At 41.9% G+C, this 19,374-nt stretch overlaps 1 protein-coding gene across 2 annotated transcripts in view; it reads left to right on the plus strand.

Moving 5' to 3' along the window:
* The first annotated feature begins 4,974 nt into the window (after nt 1-4,974).
* The window catches only part of B3GLCT (beta 3-glucosyltransferase), a 63,210-nt gene continuing 48,810 nt past the window's right edge, over nt 4,975-19,374 (plus strand). Inside the window, exons 1-3 of one of the 2 annotated variants that reach the window (XM_032982888.2) lie at nt 4,975-5,297; nt 13,712-13,773; nt 17,614-17,653. In XM_032982888.2, the coding sequence (XP_032838779.1) occupies nt 5,210-5,297; nt 13,712-13,773; nt 17,614-17,653 (190 nt within the window). In that variant the 5' untranslated portion in view covers nt 4,975-5,209. The remainder of the gene's footprint in view (nt 5,298-13,711; nt 13,774-17,613; nt 17,654-19,374) is intronic. The other variant, XM_032982887.2, reaches the window with a different exon arrangement.

The raw sequence follows: 19,374 nt of genomic DNA on the forward strand, positions 1-19,374 counted from the left end.
GATCCATCTTTACAATCTTCTAAGAATTCGTGACCGATCACTTCATGCCCAGTGTTTTTCCAGGTCCTTTCTAATAACAGCAGTCTCTATCATGAGAGACTGCTTCGTTGAACTTTGTCCCCAGGACTCTCTTCTACAGTCCCTGACCAGTTCTCTATAAAGCTTTGCTTGAATGCCCTAAGACTTACCTCAAGATGGAGTCCTCAAATTTTAATTAAGAGCAAGTGTTTCCCAGATTAACGCGGGAAGGAGAGAGATTTAAACTCAGCATACATTGTGGGCTACCACAGGGGTCAACTGGAGTGCTGGTCTCCCTCAGTAGTTTGGTTGTTAAGCTTACAGCATGCGTGTGCTCTAATACTGCAACTTTATCAATTCTTCTGAACAAGATGGGGCAAGTCCCAGGCCAAGCCTCACTGACCAAGTCATGCCTACAGCACTCAGGATTTTCCCCGCTACTGCAGATTTCTTTTAGGGAGAGCTACACAGAATGGTCCAAATGGGACAAAGGAGTGTAGCTAAGAGACGAGCAACTCAGGCTAACAGAGCTGCCATGCTCAAACTCACTGCCTAGCATTTGGCAAATGCAGATGTACTTCCAGAGTATTAGCTGGACATTGTGATGTTAATGGAAAGGAACTATCATTGAATTACTTTCCTGAGTATCTGAAAACTGACAAACTCTCTTTCCAGATGCATGTTGTGATTCAAAAAGTAATTGTGTGATTCTGAACTCATTTGGATTGGTTTTGCTGATTTTTTGCAGGACTAGTCATAGCTTAAAGTTATGTCCCTGTGTTGTAGTTCAGCGCTGGGAGGATTGCAGCATGTGGGGGTGTTATGTAATTTGTTGAGTAGGACAGAGAAGTGAAACTGCAGCAGCCTGAGGAAGAGCTGGAACAGAACTCGACTCGTGGCTAACAGGCCTGTCTCTGCTGAAAAGGCCTTTCCACCCCATCCATTGCAAGAAACCATACGAGTACCTTATCATTCCTGGATTAGTTAAATATTTTTCAAATGGCTAATATAACAAGGTAGTTCCAGTCAAGTTCCCTAACTCAGTAATTGCCATTGTGTCTGGTTCATAGCTTTTCTCTTCTTCTCCCATATTATAGTCTTTCTATAGGAACAGATGACAGAGCCACCAGAGTATCCTGAATTACTGCTGGGTTGCCTGTGCACAAGGGCAAACCACCCTTGAGCCTGGCCAGTCGCAAATGGACACTGTTGTCATCTGTCTCTCAACTTCTCCCACTGTTTCTTTACTCTGACATGGCAATCTGAGCATTCTTTTCTGAGCTAGAAAGGTTGGCTGTCCCTTGGTTTATGTAAAGAGATGGGTGAATAACACGTTAGCCCAAATGACACAGTTGGAATACAAGTAGGGTTGGTATATATCATGGAACTTTATCTTTATGCTTGGTAAAATATAAACACTTGCCATAACTTCAAGCTTATTTCTCCATTGGGACTCCAGATTTTTTGATTTCTTCTAACCATTTGATTAATGGAAAAGGTTAAAATAGTGTGACATTGGGTCTATGAAAAGGTGTAAGGACTTAAATTTAGCATGTGAACGGTCCTGCTGATCTCTTAACTGCTTATGCACATAAAATGTTTTCAGGACCAAAATCATAGGTGAAAAGTTGTCCCCACTCCAATCACAATTTTTGATTAGTGAGACATTGCTTTGTCTCTCACATCAAATTGTCAAGCTGAAGTAAATTAGCAAAGCTTCCACAAATCCGTGAGAAAAAGCCACCTCAGACATTCTACAGGTCTCATAATCCCACAATTTACAATAAAATAACGAATGTTATTAACTAAAATGTAGGAACTTGGATGCAAAATTGCTGTAACATACATGCTATTATAACTATTTCAAAGGACATAGTCATTTACTTTATTATTTTAATTACTCTTTTTCCAGGAAGTCCAGGTTTACTTTTAGTTCTGGAAAAAATATTGGTTTTTTGCTTTTTTTTTCCTTCTAAAAATCTCACCTGTGATCAATAATTAATTTAAAATGTTTAATTGTATTTAATATCTGTGAAGGATATCCTACCAGGACAAAATAAATTCGATATACGTAACTTTATGTATACATATCTGACAGGATTTCTTTGTATTTGCAACCCCCCTTGTTAATCTGAGAGGTGGGACAGCAACAATACTACATTTGTATTATTTACTAATGTAAGATATATGTAATACTATAAGGAAAGGAAGCTCGGTGGTGTTGTGAAACTCTGTGTTCCTTACCATAAAGTTCATTATTTTCATCCTTTCTGAGATGGAAATTCTCAGTGGGATAGTTGGAACAACAAGCAAACACAATCTGAGTTTGTATGTAGAGTAGAATTGAAGAAAAAGATTTATTTCCTCCTTCTTCCTTCCAGCCCCAAATATAAGATTTAAAACACTTAAGTGCTATTTTTCTTAGCTGTTGGAGAACATTAGGTTTCATGGTAGAGTTCCATATTTCTAGAGAGGTTGTTACAATAAAAGTTCTCTTACATTTGTGAGAAACCAAAACACTGATTACATCTCAGCAAAAGGTTGTTGTTTTTTTTTCCTTACTGACTTGCTGCATGAGGAAACATTTGAACATTTGGAAAGTGAAAGGTTTTATGCTTATCCCAGTGTTGTGGGCATGATCTCTGTGACGTGAATACTCACAGAAACCAGCACAGAACAGAGAAATGGGAGAAAGGGCAGGAAATGCTGATGCAACTTGTAAGGAAAAACAAGCAAATGCAGATATACATGCTAAGCAGAAGTATTCACTCCTTTTATATTGTTATAGAAATGGAAAGATTACTTCACAATTGCTTTTGCTGGTAATGAGCACTCACACAGAATCAGAAAGAGAAAGGTACTATGGAAGTTTCTATTTAATCTGCATCAGAATTATTATTCTTGAGGCCAGTAACTTATGTAGTGGATCAGAATGTCAGCAAAAGCAGTCGTTCTGTAAAGCAAGAAACAAGCTGTGGTTGCTCACACCTGTGTCCTTTTTTCCCCTCTCTCTTCAATCCCCTGCAATATAAGGGGGTGGTAGCAAATACATAAAGCAAGTCTCATACCCCAAGGAAGTCTGGCTAATATACTTGTATTGAGGTAGTTTTAAAGGAAAGGGTAAAGTCTGCTACCAAGTTACAGTGATGTAGATGTGCTTGCCTGAACTTGCAGTGAGAGCGGGCGTTTATCACTGTGAAAAGATTTCCATTCATCTTCAAAATCACCTCTCTGGCATACTTAAGGTGCCCTATTGTAACTGCTTGATCTGTCAGGAAAAGAATGCAGTAGATCCAACAGCTGCAGAGTTTTGAGGAAAGGTCCAACTTGGGTCACATGCTGTTGGCCTTACTGGGTTAAAAACATGGGAATCTTATGGCTGACCTGGACATTGTACCATTTGTCTTCAGTGAGATCAGCGCATACCGAACAGTTGGGTTGGTAGGAGGGGTCTGTGTGGAAAGTATTTGATGGGAAAATGTGTATGTATAGATCTGGCCAGAATTCACATCTATGTGTACCCAGTGTGTAAGGAATCATTACCTAGGGGCACCAGGTGTTACACTCAAAATTGTGTTTAAAGGCAAAGAGGAAGCAAGCCTTATATGTAAGTAAAGTCAAGAATTTCTTGTTACTATAGTTGAAATGTGAATAATAATTATTAATACAAATCTAATTGCCACAGAAAAAGAAAGAATGACAGTGCAGTGAAGATGTTATACACACTGCTGGGCTTCTACTCCTTTTCCTGCTCACTCTTCCGTGGCTCCCCAGGGTCTGAAGGTTGGCACTTTCTTTGTGGGGTGTATAGGGGATGTCACAGCAGGCTACCAGCATGTGGAGTGCTTCATTGGGACAAATTTGACGTTCATGTGGATGGTTTATTTTTCCTTGCTCCAGGATCCACATTTTTTGTTTGCTAACCAGGTTAAACTCATGATCTTTCTTCATTGGTCTGCATCTCTCTTACATCCAAATTTACTGTCTGTATTGTGATATTGATGCATGTTAGATACTACTTCTTTGTTCTCTATGTTATTCCTAAAACCAGTTTTGTGTGGCTTCAGCTCTGAATTTCTTTAACTGACGATGGGGTGAGTTGTTCGTAGCTGTGGAGTCTGCAGTGCCGAGGCTGTGCTCCTCTCGTGTCCTGTTCCTGTTCTTGGTGCATGCTGCACCCCGTGTCTCCACTCCTGGTTACACAGGCAGTTATGAAATGGCTGTCTGGGGGTGCACTGTGCTCTTTTGGGGTAACAGTTTGTGAGGGTGGTTCTAGAGATGAACTAGGCCAACTGCTAATGTGGACCACGTTCCTATCAGAGTGCTGGGTATTATTTGACTGACAATATTTAAGTTTGTTTGAGAGGAGAAGGATGAAGCTAATAACCAAAAAAACCCTCTTTTGTCTGAACTGGATAACCTAGAAACCTCGCTGGAGGACTTTCTGTGGAGTTAGGAATTTAGCATTAAGCCTTGAAGACACGATTGCTTTCGGCAACAGATGCTGGATGATCAATAACGGCTACGGAGAGCCGTGCATGCTAGCATTATTTTGGGTCGACTCTACAGTCCATAACTATACACAGGGCTGTAGGAGCTCCGGGTGCCCCCGAGAAGCTGCCAGTCGCTGGCCGGGCTCCCCGAGGGGGGCCGGGGTCCCTGAGGGGGCCGGGGTCCCTGAGGGGGCCGGGGTCTCTGAGGGGGGGCGGGGTCTCTGAGGCGGGCCGGGGTCCCTGAGGGGGCCGGGGTCCCTGAGGGGGGGCGGGGTCGCTGAGGGGGCCGGGGTCCCTGAGGGGGGCCGGGGTCCCTGAGGGGGGCTGCGGGCCGCGGGAGGCCGGGGCCGGCGGGGGACCGCGGGGCCGCAGGGCGCCGCCGCTGCCGCTGCCGCCCGCCAGAGGGCGCCGAGGCCCCCGCTCCGCCTCCCCCTCCCGCCGGCGCTGGCGCCCGGTCCTGCCGGGCCCTGGCGGGGGGGAGGGAAGGGAAGGGAAGGGAAGGAGGGGAGGGGAGGGGAGGGGGGGAGGAGGAGGGCGGGCTGCCGGCGGCACCGCCACAAGCCGGAGGCCGCTCGCCCGCGCTCCTGCGGCAGAGGCGGGCAGCCGGGCGCACCGTGCCCCGCTCCTCCTCCTCCTTTCCCCCCCCCCCCCCCAACCTACCCCCCACCCCGCCGCGCGGCTCGGCGGCTCTTGCCAAGATGTCTCGGGAGCCCGGCTGCAGCCGCTGGCTCCTTTTCGCTGCGTGCGCCCACCTCTTCTGCCTTCTCCCGCCGCTCCGCACCCGGGGTGAGTGGCCGGGGGCCGGGCCGGGACGCCATGGCGAGGTGAAGGGAGGAGAGCCGGGACGTTCGGCGCCCCCGCGGAGGTGGTGAGGGGGAGGAGGGCACGGGGCAGAGCCGGAGAGCTTCAGGGGGTGCCGGAGCCGCCGCCGCCGCTCCGTCACCCCTCTGTCCCGCCCCGGGAGGGGAAAGCGAGCGGGGAGAGGGGCGCTGCCCCTTCCCCCGAAGTTTGTTAGTGAGGCGGGCGGGAGCGCGGACGGGGCGGCGCGGGCTCCCCTCAGCGGCCCCGGCTCTGAGGTGCCGGTGCCGGGACCGATCCGCGCCCTCCGGGCCCCGCGGCCGTGTGTGGGGACAAGGGGGCGGCGGGAAGCCCTCCCCGTGGAAACCGGCCCTCACGGGGCCAGCCGCTCAGGTCAAGAAAATCTCCGTTGAATAACTCGCAGAAAGCCACCACGAAGCCACTTGTGCTCGTGTTTGAAATAGCGCCTTACTGACTGGGTGTTGCTGAGGGGAGGTGGAAAGGTAATACTGCCTGGTTAAAACGTCAGCATAGAGGGGAAAAAAAAAAATCTTGCGACTGTGTTTTAGAGGCGTTTTTAATGTGTCTAGGCAGGTGGGAGAAGATTAAAAGAGAAGGGCTAGTAATATGTCAGCAGTTGGATCGTTACAGGCTCTTGGAGTTAGGAGCTGTTGCCTTGAGTGTGAGAGGGAGAAATAAATGTTTATATCTATTCTGTTTCTCATTATTTCTGTTCCTGAATGTTTCCATCGCTGTCAGCATAGGCTTGTCAGTTTGTTCTGAGCGTTTGGATTTGATTCTCTGTCACTACTATGGCTTGTGAATCAAAATCCTGCAGGGGAAACCTGGTACAAATAAATGCTGTTTTCAGCAAAGTAAAACTGTGATATTTTGTTTTTTCTCTTGTAAAGCACTTTTCACCTATGCAGCTTGGTTTTTGGAGGAGTCCTAATACTCTACTGCTTTTCCTAAAACTGTATTTCATTCTTTCTAGGATGAGTAGTTTTGCTACAGTGCTTTGGCAACATACTATAGCACTTGTAACCTCGAACAGATTGTAATCACAGTCAGAGAATAGCAGCTTCGATTTTCCCTGTGTGTGTATGCATATTTATTATACCTACATACATATATGCAGGTAGAAGGCAGAAATGGAAAAATTCGGGTTCTTGCTTGTGCAATTACCTCTTGTTTAATAGGTCTTGATTAATGCTTGTACAGAATTTGCTCACTTGAAGCTTCTGCAGTATTATGGCTTTCTTGTAGTTTTTTAAAGTATTCTTTTATATTAAAGTCCTTTCTTTCATAAATACCCTGTGCTTTTGAGATGGCCAGGACAATAAGTTTGCAAAACAATCAGCTTTGCTCTTGGAAAACAGAAATAATTTGGATTGCATTTCACAGAAGAAAGCAGCTTGTCGGTTGGTAGTTAAGTCATTTCATAAACTCCAGCTTGCAGGTGGCAGCTTGCAGGATGGGAAAACATATTCAGATATTTTTGTTTGGTCTAACTTCTAGACAATCAGAAGGGATAATGATGATGCTGTTTGTTCTACTGTTTTTCTTTGCTTGCCTTTTATAAAGATACTTGTCTAAATGAGTGCTGCACACACGTCAGTGGTTCACAGTGGTGATTTCAGTTGCCTTCTTCCCATATGTGCCATTAGCTTAAATAAATTTAGTAAAGAAATAAAAATAGTTGCTTCTATTGTATTAAAAGCTTCAGATGCTGGAAATTTTCTTGCATCACGCCCTCTTCTTCTTCCCCCCTGCTCTCTCCCCATTTTGGGTTGATAAATCAGTAAGTCTTCATTCTTACACGGCTAGACCAGGGTCTTTGATGCTGACAGGATAGCAACAATGAAGAAATATCATACAAGCTTGCATATAAATACATGAAACTAATTTATTTTGCTTGTTCGTGCTCCCAGGCCGTCTCATTATCTTCCATAATGGCTTCCATAATCTTCCATCCTGTCTCTTTGACTGACAGTGTCGGTGCAGATTTTCTCTGGAATCATGTCAATCCACAGAATCTTATGTTCTTTGAAAACTTGGGAGGGGGAGGAAACCCAATCAACCCCCAAGCAAAACAAAAATAGGCCTTTCGTTAAATTATAATTAGAAGTATAAAGAAATTCTATTTTAAATGTTTTCCCTGCTGTGTACAACATAATCAATGGCTTTCATTATCTGAAGCTTTTATTATTAGTCATGGTTTTGCCAGACGTAAGTGATGGAATTATAACTTTTTTGTAGCTCATTTAAATTGACCTACAGCCCAGTGAGGTGACTGGAATGACTCTGGGGTCAGTCAGCTTTGAATCAGACTGTAGAAGAGGAAGGTAACAGGAGTGTTGGCTTTCTGCCTCAAATGGATTTTGTCTGTGAAAGCAAAGGAATTAACTCCTCTGTTTTTAACATCCTTTGCACTTAAAGTACATATAATGATAAACATTTGGAAGTTGCTTACACTCCAAAGGATAGTACTAAAGAAAGGAATACTTCTACGTTTATAATGTGGTATTCTATATATTTATACAGTATGTTGTATTTAAAAACTATAGTATTTGCAACCATTTTTCTAATCGTATGTTGACACGTATTCCTGCAGGTCATCTGCTGAACAATGAAAATAGATGATTGAGTTTTACTTTCTAGTGTTATAAGCAAGTCTATTTACCTACCTAAATTTTAATAGAAATAGTGGAAAACTTAAGAAAAATAGATAGGAATTAAAGCTGCTTTTATTACATTCTCTAGTTAAATTTCCAGGTTTTGAATGGATCCAAAACTGTTGTCTATCTTTTTCAGTGGATATTAGTCCCGCTTTCAAAAGAAATAAAGATAAGATTGATGAAAATAAGGAGCAATAAAGTCTTTCTAAAATTTCTTTAATTTTCTTACTTATCTTCAGTCCTTGAGCACTTAGCAAAAGGAGGGGAGGACTGGCAACTGACATGTTCAGCTTCTCTCTGCTTGTGCTGAGGATGTGAACAGCTACGTGTGTTAACAAACTTCAAAGTACACAATACATCAAATAATGAAGTGACAAATACAAAATTATGGGTTGCATTTAAGACAGTGCCTTGCTTTTTTTTCTGCTTTAGATAACTTTGCGAGAAGTTGTACAGTTAATCACCCAAGCCTTTTTGGTTACTGTGGTGCCTACACAATGTGAACTTTTACCAGCTAATCAGTGTCTTCTTGCAGTATATTTTCTCTGTGCTCTATGGTGAGTCAGTGGTCCACCTCGGGTATGCTTGCATTGCATCAAAAAACTCAAAGGGAATAGAGGACATGCGGGATTTAGCAAAGGTACCTCTAGCTCCAAAGACTGATGTGTGTCTTAGGGAGCTTTATACTGAAAGAAATCTATTGCAGTTGTCTAAATTGATAATGTTTGCACATTAAAAGTTACTGTTTTGGCATAGTAGCATCTGATAGCTCCTAGACATAGGTCATCCTTCTTTGTGCATGTGTAATTTACACAGCAAAAATACATCCTTGCCACAAAGAGTTTACAGTTTTTACCTGTGTTGTACAACTGATCTAGCCATGAACTCTCTGTGTAGTTAGAATTTTTCTATCTGTCATCCACTCCTGGGCACACCTTTTTCAGAAATGTCTTGGGAGTGAATTGTGGGTGGATGAATTAATCTTGGAGATGTCCACTCGTGCCCAGGCACTGTATTTCTTACCTACTCTGTGACCCCTTTGTTGATAAGCCATATGCCAGCTAGATTTACCATGTTCTTCTCATGCCACCCTTTTCCCAGTAAATCCTTAGAAGAGGATATTTATTTCCAGGCTGAGAGATCAGGTTGCTTCGCCAGAGCAGTCTTGTCTGTATGTTAGTAAGATCTGAATTTACCCCACAGGTGCATCCGAGTTTACTTGTGAAGACTGCTTTACTCATATCGAATTATATGTGCATAACAGATTTGCTAATAAGGTAATAGAGGGGCCATGGCATATTAATTGCTAAAATAAATTCATACAGTCTGCCTGAGTGAAAAGCTTGGTTACTGTTGAGTGAAGATTCTTGAGGCTTTTTTGTGGTGTCTTCAGGGGTCTGATAGTCTGTTTAGTGAATGGTTCTTCAGTAGTTTAAAAACAGTCTGAGCAGTTCTCGTCTTATCATTAAAATGCATTATCTGGAAAAAGTGTTCCTGGAATATTTAATGTAAAAGATACCAAGTCATTTTAATATGTTTATTTGCTGGCAAAGAAAGGGAGGCTGCATATCTGAAATCACTGGGAATAAGAATAATGGTATACAAAGAGACTTTAGTGTTCATCACAGATATTGGTTCGTTTAATAAATGGTATGTGTGAGTGATGAAGTTGCACTGTATCTCAGAGCTGCTACAAAAGTCAGTTTTAGCCAGGCATATTTGGTCTACCACTGTCCTCAACAGTACAAAAATATTGATATGGGAGATGGTCCAGGAAAGGTAGTTTACTTTCAAGGTTTACCTCCTACAAGCTCAAGAATAGTCCAATGCCACATGCAGAAAGGCAAGTAAGATGGCAGGAGGCCCACATGTGTGAACAAGGAGCTCCTGACAAAACTCAGATGTAAAAAGGAAGCACACAAGATGGAAACCGGGTCAGATCACCCCGAGAGTAATATGGAGACACTGAGAGTGCAGGTGTGCCATTAGGAAAGCCAGGGCTCACCTGGACTTTGATCTGGCGAGGGATTAAATTTGTGAAAGGTAAGAAAAAGGGCTTCTACAGGTGTATCAGCAGCAAAAGGGAGACTAGGGAAAATGTGGGCCTGCTTCCAAATGGGGGGAGGGACAGACTTGGTTATAAGAACATGGAAGAGGGCCAGGAATTCAAAACCTTCTCTGCTTTGCATGGTATTGGTAAGACCCACCTTCATCAATTCCAGGCCCCTGAAATTCATGGGAATGTCTGGAGCAAGGAAGAGGTATTCTCACTGGAGGAGGACCAATTTAGGGAACATTTAAACAAACTGAACATACAGGAATCAGCAGGACCTGATTGGAGGCACCCACAAGTGCTGTCAGAGCTCAATTACGTCAATGCAAGGGCACTCTTGATAATCTTTGAAAGGTCATGGTGACTAGGGGAGATTCCTGAAGACTAGAAGAGAGAAATGTCACCCCTCTCTTCAAGGATGGCAAGGAAAAGAATCTGGGGAAACTATAGGTCAGTGTCACATCAATCCCTGAGGAGATGGTGGAGCAAATAATCCTGGATACCATTGCCAAATAAGCAAGGCCAAGGAGGTGATTGGGAGAAGTCAGCGTGTTTTTATGAAGGGGCGATCATGCTCAATCAGCCAAAAAGACTTCTGTGATGAGATGACTGCCTTCCTGAATGTGGCAAAAGCAGTGGATGTTGTTTATTTCAAGTTTGGCAAGAAGTTCAATACTTTCTGCTATGTTGTCTTACACAAACTGATGAAGTATGGGCTAGATATGTAGACAATGAGGTGGATAGAAAAGTGTCTGACTTGCTGGACTCACGGGCTCTGATCAGTGGCATGGCACGTTCCAGGGGTTGATAATGGCACCAGTAGTGTTTAGCCTCTTCATTAATGACCTGGACAGTGGGACAAAGTGCACCCTCTGCAAGTTTGCAGAGGATACAGAGTGGGCAGGAGGGGTTGTTGGGCCAGCTGGTTGTGCTGCCATTCAGAGGGACCTCTGTGGGTTGGAGAAGTGGGCAAACGGGAAACTTGGAAAACTAAGTTGGGCAAAGGGAAATGCCAAGTCCTGCCCCTGGTGAGGAGTCACTCCATGCGCCAGTGCGCACAGGGGGCACGCTGTCTGGAAAGCAGCTTTGCAGAGAAGGACTTGAGGGTCCTGATGGGCAACAAAGTGACCACAAACCAGCAGTGTGCCATTGTGGCGATGATGGCCAGCAAGCAGCCTCCTGGGCTGCATTAGGAAGAATGTTGTCAACAGGTCATGGGAGGTCATCATCCTTCTCTGCTCAGTCCCAGTGAGACACATCTGAGGTGCTGTGTACAGCTCTGGGCTCCCCAGTACAAGAGAGACATGGTCATACTGGAGTGAGCTCAGCAAAGGACCATGAAGATTATTAATAGATTGGAGCACCTGACGTGTGAGGAGGAGCTGAAGGAGCTGAGTCTGTTCAGTGTGGAGGAGAGAACGTTCAGGGAGGATCTTACCAACATGTGTAAATATCTGATGGGGTGCAGTAAAGAAGACAGAGCCAGACTCTGGGGTGCCTAACTGGGCATGAGGTGGTTGGCACAAACTGAAATACGGGAAATTCCATTTAATCATAAGAAATTTTCTTTTTTTTTTTTTTTTTCTTTTAACTCTGAATGATTGAACATTGGAACAGGTTACTCAGAGAATCTGTGGAGTCTGTCCTAGGAAATACTCAAAACCTGACTGGACAAGGTCCTGAGCATCCTGCTCTGGTGGGGGTTGGACTAGATGATCTTCAGGGATTCTTCCCAACTTCAACAATTCTATGGTTCTATAATATGAAGGTGAAGCAGGTGGTTAAAATAATTCCCTGAAGAGCTTTATCTGTGCTCTTAAAGATACAGTATTAAATAGGTCTTTTTTTTTTTTTTTTTTTTTTTCCCCAGGTTATCTGAGTATTGCTTGATTTGTTTCAAGGATCATGTGTATTAATATTTTATAAATCTTAGAGGCAGGGTGGCGTGGGTTGTTGAATGTTATGGTGATAGAGGCAGCATCTCTTGTCAATCACAGTTGTTTCAGGTCTCATGTGTGCATTCCTCAGCTGCATATTAAAAACTGAAAGTTGTGAAAATTCTACTTGCATTCAGTTTTGCAAATAAGCCAAATTTATGAGGTGATACTTCTTCAGCTTAATACTATGTAATTAATACATTTCCTAGAATAAGGGTGTTTTGTGTTGATCTTGTAATTAGGATCGTGTCAAGTAGATGATGTGGATCTGGCTTGTGTAGGGGAAGATATTCCTTATCTAGGGCTCTAAGTACTGTTATATTGGAAGAGAAGGAAGAAAATGATTATAACATGCAATCGGCAAGGGATGAAATAGGCAGATTGAGGTATTTCCTCTGCACTTTTGAACTAGGAGTGCCAAGCATTTACTTGAGGACAACATTGAAGGGGACACTCCTACTTGTACTCTGTTTTCTTCTTCCTGGCTAAATCCCTTATTGAAATGTGGCAATGGTCAGCATGGGGCTTCTATGTTGGAATGATTTTGGGATGTTTGTATCTAGTGGTGTGATTTGAGATTCAAGTTAGTCAGGACCTAAGATGTCATTGTGAAACTCAGCTCCTAGACACTTGATGAAATTTGTCTCCAGCTGGAAGAGCATAGGGATATAGGTGATGAGAGGTGGAGCACCACAGGCTTTGGACAATTTTGTCTTCTTGCTTTCTTACGTTCCAGGTTTCTAGTGTGTCAAAGGAATTGACAGTTGCTAGCAAGTCACTTTGAAATCAATTTCATATAATTTCATAATTTAAACTTGCAGTGAGACACTCCACTTGAATCTGTTGATTTTTATTTTCTGCCCCAGTTTTTAAGAAAACCATCTATTTGACCATGATGAGTAGTATCTTGAGTTCCTTCCAAATTACAGCAATTTACTTTCATTTGGATGTCTTCAGTACCTTTAAGAAAAAGACTCCTCATGAAGAATCTTAGCAAAGCTTTCTTATGTTAAATGGAACTACTTTTATAAATGGGCAAGCTGAGACAAATTGCTTAGTTGACTACATCAACAAGGAAAAAAAAAACAACCACTTTTTTATGATGATTTTTCTAATACAAACCAGAAGTGTATGCATAGGGTGGTGTCAGTATAAAAGGTTTATGGTAATGCTATGTCTGTGCAAATTAGCTCTTTTGGGTGTCTGTTCTTTTTGTAAATGTTTAATTGGGTCTCTTATACATGAATAAGTTTGTTCTTCAAAGATGGCATTCAAAGCATATGACAGCCATCTTCAAGTTTGATAGAAATTTCCATCAGCTGCTCTCAGTTCCTGTGGTTCCAAGTGAAGCTTTGGTAATCCAAAATATAACCTAAAGATAAAGTGGAATGCCGGTCTCCTACGTGATAGCATATTATGCTGTTGTCAAGTGAACTACTGGACTGAACAGATTTAATTTTTTTTTTTAATAGGATTTATTTGCCTTGAAGCCAAGATAAATTGGCTTCGCATCAAAGAGTAATCTTTTCAGTGATGTACGGGAATAGAATTGTCAGGCAGCACAAGTACAAATTCTGTAAGAACGGACTGTCTTATGTTCATGAAGATTATTACCAATATACTGTCATTTAATGTGAAAATCTACCTAAATGTTTTTTTTTCTTTTGCTGCAGAACTTTGTCAAGTGTGAAAATGAGCTCCTATAATATGAAAAAAGTCTGCTTTTTCTTTCAGCTTTTGCTGTAAGTGTAGTTCCTGAAGGTACAGAAGATGAGACTGAACTACCAGTGCTGCAGGTAATAAATTTTAATTGCCACAGCAGGAACATTTTACAGACACTATAAAATCATCTAGAAGAGACCAGAGCTGAAAGCCTAACATCTGTGACATTGATTATTTTGATCATTGGCTTCAGTGGTACTAAATGTCATATGTTGTCTTTCTGTTCTATGAGGCACATAAGAGACCTTTAATGGGACACAGGTTGCATGCAGCACTACTCTTCTAGTACTACTGGCTTCTTAATTTTTCCTATGGTTTCTTAGAATTACTAGAATAAATTTATGCTTAGCACTTTTGATTTCTGATTTACACTGGAGTTTCTGACTTATGTTGACATATATATTAAAAGAATTAGTGTTTTGGATTTCTTTGTGGAACAAAATTAAAATTTAGAAAACAATCTGTTTTCTTCTCTCCAGGATCAGCTGAAGAGTGCATTAAAAACTGACAGGAAAAAAAACCTTGGTGATTTTTGCTTAGCTTCCGCAAGTTGATAGTTTTATTGCTGCTGAGAATAGTTTTTGAGTATATAACCTTTATTAGTTTAGAGGCAGGTTTTTCTTTCTTCTTGGTTTAGTTAAAAATTTGGTTTAGTTAATACATTGAGAGAGAAACGGCTGCCTCTCTGCTAAATTAGCATTATTACATATTGCTACCCAAGTATCAGCTCAGGTAAAGCTTGTGTATGAAATTTCAAATTAACAGATTAGAAGAACTAATGGTCAGAGCTAGCCCTACCGTTAAGCAGCATAACTGGTGTTAGGTGTGTATACATGTATGTCCTTTAACAGACTTCTATCTACCGATATTTTTTTTTATATGTATACATTTGTAACAGATATTTGTGTACGTATAGAAGAGATTAAAGGGAGGAAAATCAAATAAAAGTACTGTAATGAATCAAGAGTTAGAATCTGTAACTGCCGTTTAAGTTTAGTGACCTCATATCAAATGCAATGGAAGTATGGTCAGAGATACGTGCTTCTAAATAATTTTTAGTTTTGATGATGGTGGCTCTATCTACAGTAATTTTCATAAATGAAGATCCCTATTGAAAAATGCTGATCTGGTGCAGTGTATCTGGGAGACTAGATAATGTCATTCTGTTTTCATTACGTATAAGTTGCTGTTTGTCAAATTCCATTAGTGTCTCAATCCAGCTGTTTAATGTTATCTTTCTTATATAGGATATAATTCATGAAGTCTTTCCTACTATTCTAGAGTTTCAAAACCTTCCCTCAGATGAAATCCAAGGTGCCTCCTGGAACTCTTCAGGCCAAAATCCTTTTTTTTTATGTTAAAAGCAATGTAACAGACAACAGTTGTTTTGTTTTGTGTTTTAACAAAGGTAGTTGTAAAATACAACTCTTATTCAACAAAACACATACTTTTTTGTTTGCATAGAAAATTAATCTTCCCGCGTTGTTTATAACATAGGTTAACTTAGAATGTAGTGTATATTAACGCTGTAAGATGACAATACTGTGTATAGTCATCAAAATAACTTAATCTTATAAGAATTTTTTTAAACTTTATTGACGCAGTCAGCAAAAAAGAGTCATAAGTGTGGATGCAATGCAGTTATTCTTGAATACAGATGGCTACCAGGGAAGTTGGAGCTTTTGCATTTCAGTGTAAAAGTCAGACGAGGACAGACGGAGAGATCATCTAATGCAAGTGGGGACTAGAAGGATTGAATGGATATGATATTTAAAGAAAGAAAAAGAGGGAGAAAAAAATTGTGTTTATAAACAGGAATTAAGTTACAAAGGTAACTTACAAGGAAAACTATGTGCAAGCTTATTACTGAGGAGTACCTTGTATGGCATTTCTATCTGAAGGTCTTAAAACACTTGAACCGAGATAAATCCTATGACATCCTTATGCCATTAGTGAAGATGATCTTGATTTTACATGTGGAGAAACCAAAGCACTGAGGTGCTGTTACCAGGGAGAAATTGTGCAATAAATGAAGGCTCTATTTTCCTTCCTCCTATTTTTGTAGGAAGCACAGAACTATTTTTCCAGTCCTGTCTCTCTACCAGTCAGCAGTTCTTAAACAACACCTTTCCACCCAGCCTGTTATTTAGAAGCAATTGAATATCTTCGTAAGATGTTTTAATGTGTGTGTCTTGGTTTCCTGGTTAACGATGCAAATCCAATGTCACTGTTACCTGTATCTCAGGACTCCATTAAAATTCCATCACAAATGTATGTAATAACTGAGTAAAAAACAGTGAAGTCACGTTATGTACAACAAACTTTTCATATTCATTTGTCTTGATATAAATTGCTGTTGAGACTTCTTTTAAGAATTGTATTTCAATAGATGCTTGATGATGGATTAAATGAATAAGAGTGTGTTGTTTTTTTTTTTTTTTTTTTACACAATGAACAGGGTGTTTGTGTTTGTCGTGGTTTAGGCCTGGTTGGCAGCCAACCACAATGCAGCAGCTCTCTCTCCCTTCCCCTCCGGCAATGAGAAGGGACAGAGAGCCAGGCTTGGGGTTCAAGATAGGACTGGGATGGGGACAAAATTCCCCTTTATGGTCACGAGCAAAAGGCAGTCTCGTTAGGGGAAGGGAAAAAAAAGAACATACATTTATTACAGACACTAACAACACATAACAGAGTAAGACAGTGAGAAGCATTGCCACATCTTGAGAACACCTTCCCCCCACCCCTCCCTTCTTCCCGGGCTCAGCTCTGCTCCCGATATCTCTACCTCCTCCCCCAGTGGCGCAGGGGCAGGGAATGGGGGGTGCAGTCAGTGCTGCCACTTTCTTCATCTTCGGTGAGGGGAGTGTCCAAAACTTGCTCCTCCTGCTCCATCGTGGTCCCCCTCTCACAGGAGACAGTCCTCCACAAACTCTCTGATGTGAGTCCCTCCCACGGGCCGCAGCGTTCCCCATACTGCTCTGGCGTGAGTCACCAGCTTTCTCCGACTGGAGTCCCTCCCACGGCTGCAGCCCTTCCCGAGCTGCTCTGGCGTGGGACTCCCCCACATGCTGCAATCCTCCCAGCGCTGAATTACAGCAGCGGGGCTGCCTTTTCCCATGAGACCCCGGCCTTCTTCGGGCACAGCACCTTGATTATTCCGAGCAGGAACAACAGGCCATAAATCAGTGTCTGCTCCACCGTAGATCTCCATGGGTGGCAGGGGGGGGCCGCCCTGCCGTCTCCCCACAGGATACAGGGGGGTCTCTGCTCCGGCACACCTCCCCCCTCCTTTCTTCCTCCGTTCCTCCACTGACCTTGGTGTTCACGCAGCTGCAGCAACTCCTCCTCACCAGTCCCACTGCTCCTCACCATGTCCCTTCTTAAATACGTTATCGCAGAGGCGCAGCTGATGGGCTCAATTTCCCAAACAGAGGTGGAGCTGACTTGGAGCTGGGGGAGCTTCGAGAAGCTTCTCACAGGGGGCCACCCCGACAGCCCCCTCCCCTGCCACCAAAAAACCCCACCACTCACTCAACCCAGGACAGTGTTATAGAGTTCCATATTCCAAACTTTGTGCTCAGGAGATATGTATTTAAAAGACAAAACAAAAGTATTGTTAGTATTAATTTAAAGAGCTTTGGTATAAATTGAGTCATGGAAAAGTATTCTCTCCTTTTTTTTGTCCTTTAATTTTTTACTGTGTTGTCTAAGTAACAGTATACAAACATGTAGAATATCTGTTTCATTTCTTGATGATGAAAAGTTTTTCACTTTAGTTTGTTTGTTAGTTCTTGAGTTAAAACCTCTATGTATGCATTTACAGTCCGATGAATGCTTTGATTCCCTGTGTGTCTCTATAGAAATACTTGAGTTTTTGCATTTATCCTTATTTTGCTTTTTCTTCTTTCTTCTAGAAGTCTCAAAAAAGTGGAACAATTAGTAAAATAAGCAGAGGTAAGTACTGTATAGTCTGTATTTGTTTTCACTTGTGGATGCCTTTTTAGTATAAATAAAATATGGTTATGCTTTGAAAAGTGACTATGAACAGTGCCTAAATGCTCAACAGCATTATTAGTTTCCAATTCCCAAATACTTTGGTTTTTTTTTTTTTTTGCTCATGTAGTCTGATCAAACAGAAGCTTCTTGATCTTTGTATTTGCAATTCTTGTAGTTAAGTGTTTTTCTGAAAATGTGCACTTTTACTATGAAACTGATGCATTGCTTTTTTTGCAGCACACAATATTTTAAAATAAAATTTCATGATACTTAGTAGCTGTCCTTGTAAAAATTTAACATGAAACTGAATTTTACCATTCTCCTAGGCTCTCATGGTGCTTGTAATAACTAGGGTTATTATAAATTACATGTAACAACTTGTAATAAATTTGTGATATCTAGAAGCAGGTATTTAAGAAACTTTTCATACATTAAGAGGATACTGAGTAGTAAAATAATTTTTTTACTGGACATGTGAGATAAATTATAAGAATAAAAATTCTGCAAGCTTCTGACTTTTCTGAAAACAAGTCTGATGTCCTTCCAGCAAAAAAGTTTACAGGCCTGAGATAAGGACTTGCAATCTCTGCACTGTAAACTAGTGCTGCCTCTGCTATACTATAGCTGTTCAATTCTTAAAGCAACTTGGGCTGTTATGGTACTTCTCACTCTTCTAAACCCTGAGCACTTGGATCTGCTTGTTCTGACAGGAGACAGCTTAACCATGTCTCTGTTGTAGCAGTTTCTGAGTAGTTGTGAGTTCATTCTGACATCAAAGCTGAACACCCAGAACGCTTAACTTTCTTTTAGGAGTTGCTAACAGAACTATGAGTAGTTCTAAGATCTGGTTTTTGTTTGTTGGCGTTTTTTTATTTAGTTGCAAGCTCTGTCCTAACACAGATGACCCCTTTAGCGGAAAATAATTAAGTCCCTTGTCCCATTAATCTTCCATTTTACCATTGAAAGGTCAAGACCTTTCTACAGGAGCTTTATTACTCTGTTTCCCTGTTCACCCTTTTGTATCCAGTGTCAAAGTCCGTTTCCTCTTTGTGTTCTTCCATCTCTTTCTGTGGAATCTCATAGCACAGCCAGGTGCTGGTTGCTGCTTTTATCACTCCCAGCAGACCTGCTGTGTCTCACTTCACAAAACACCCAGGGAGGCAATGACAGACTTATTTTTGGCTTTTGACAATGCTCAGTTTTCGTAAATTTTCATATAATCTCATTACTTAGGGAAGTTATATTTAGGAATGTTACAGTGGTACATTAGTGATGTAACTACCATCTGTCATATATTGTTTGTTTCAGTAAGAGATCACTTTAAAGCACATAAACAAAAGTATTTTATGCAGCAGGTAGCAAAATTTAGAAACTTGCTGCCACAGGAGGTTGTGAAAGCAGACCATACCAGCAGTTTCAAGAGGGGACAAGGATCTTGAACTCCACTATGTCATGGTCATGGCAGCCAAGGCTGCCCGCCAGCCCCTCCTGGCTGGTGAGAACAAGGTCCAGCATAGCACCCCTCCTTGTTGCCTCCTCTGTCACTTGGAGAAGGAAATTATCATCAGTGCCTCCCAGGAACCTCCTGGATTGCCTGTGCCCTGCTGTGTTGTCCCTCCAACAGATAATGGGGTGGTTGAAGGTCCCCCATGAGGACCAGGGCTTGTGAACATGAGGCT

The sequence above is a fragment of the Tyto alba genome, unplaced genomic scaffold (assembly GCF_018691265.1).
Source record: "Tyto alba isolate M040663 unplaced genomic scaffold, T.alba_DEE_v4.0 Super-Scaffold_2, whole genome shotgun sequence".
Classification (NCBI taxonomy): Eukaryota; Metazoa; Chordata; class Aves; order Strigiformes; family Tytonidae; genus Tyto; species Tyto alba.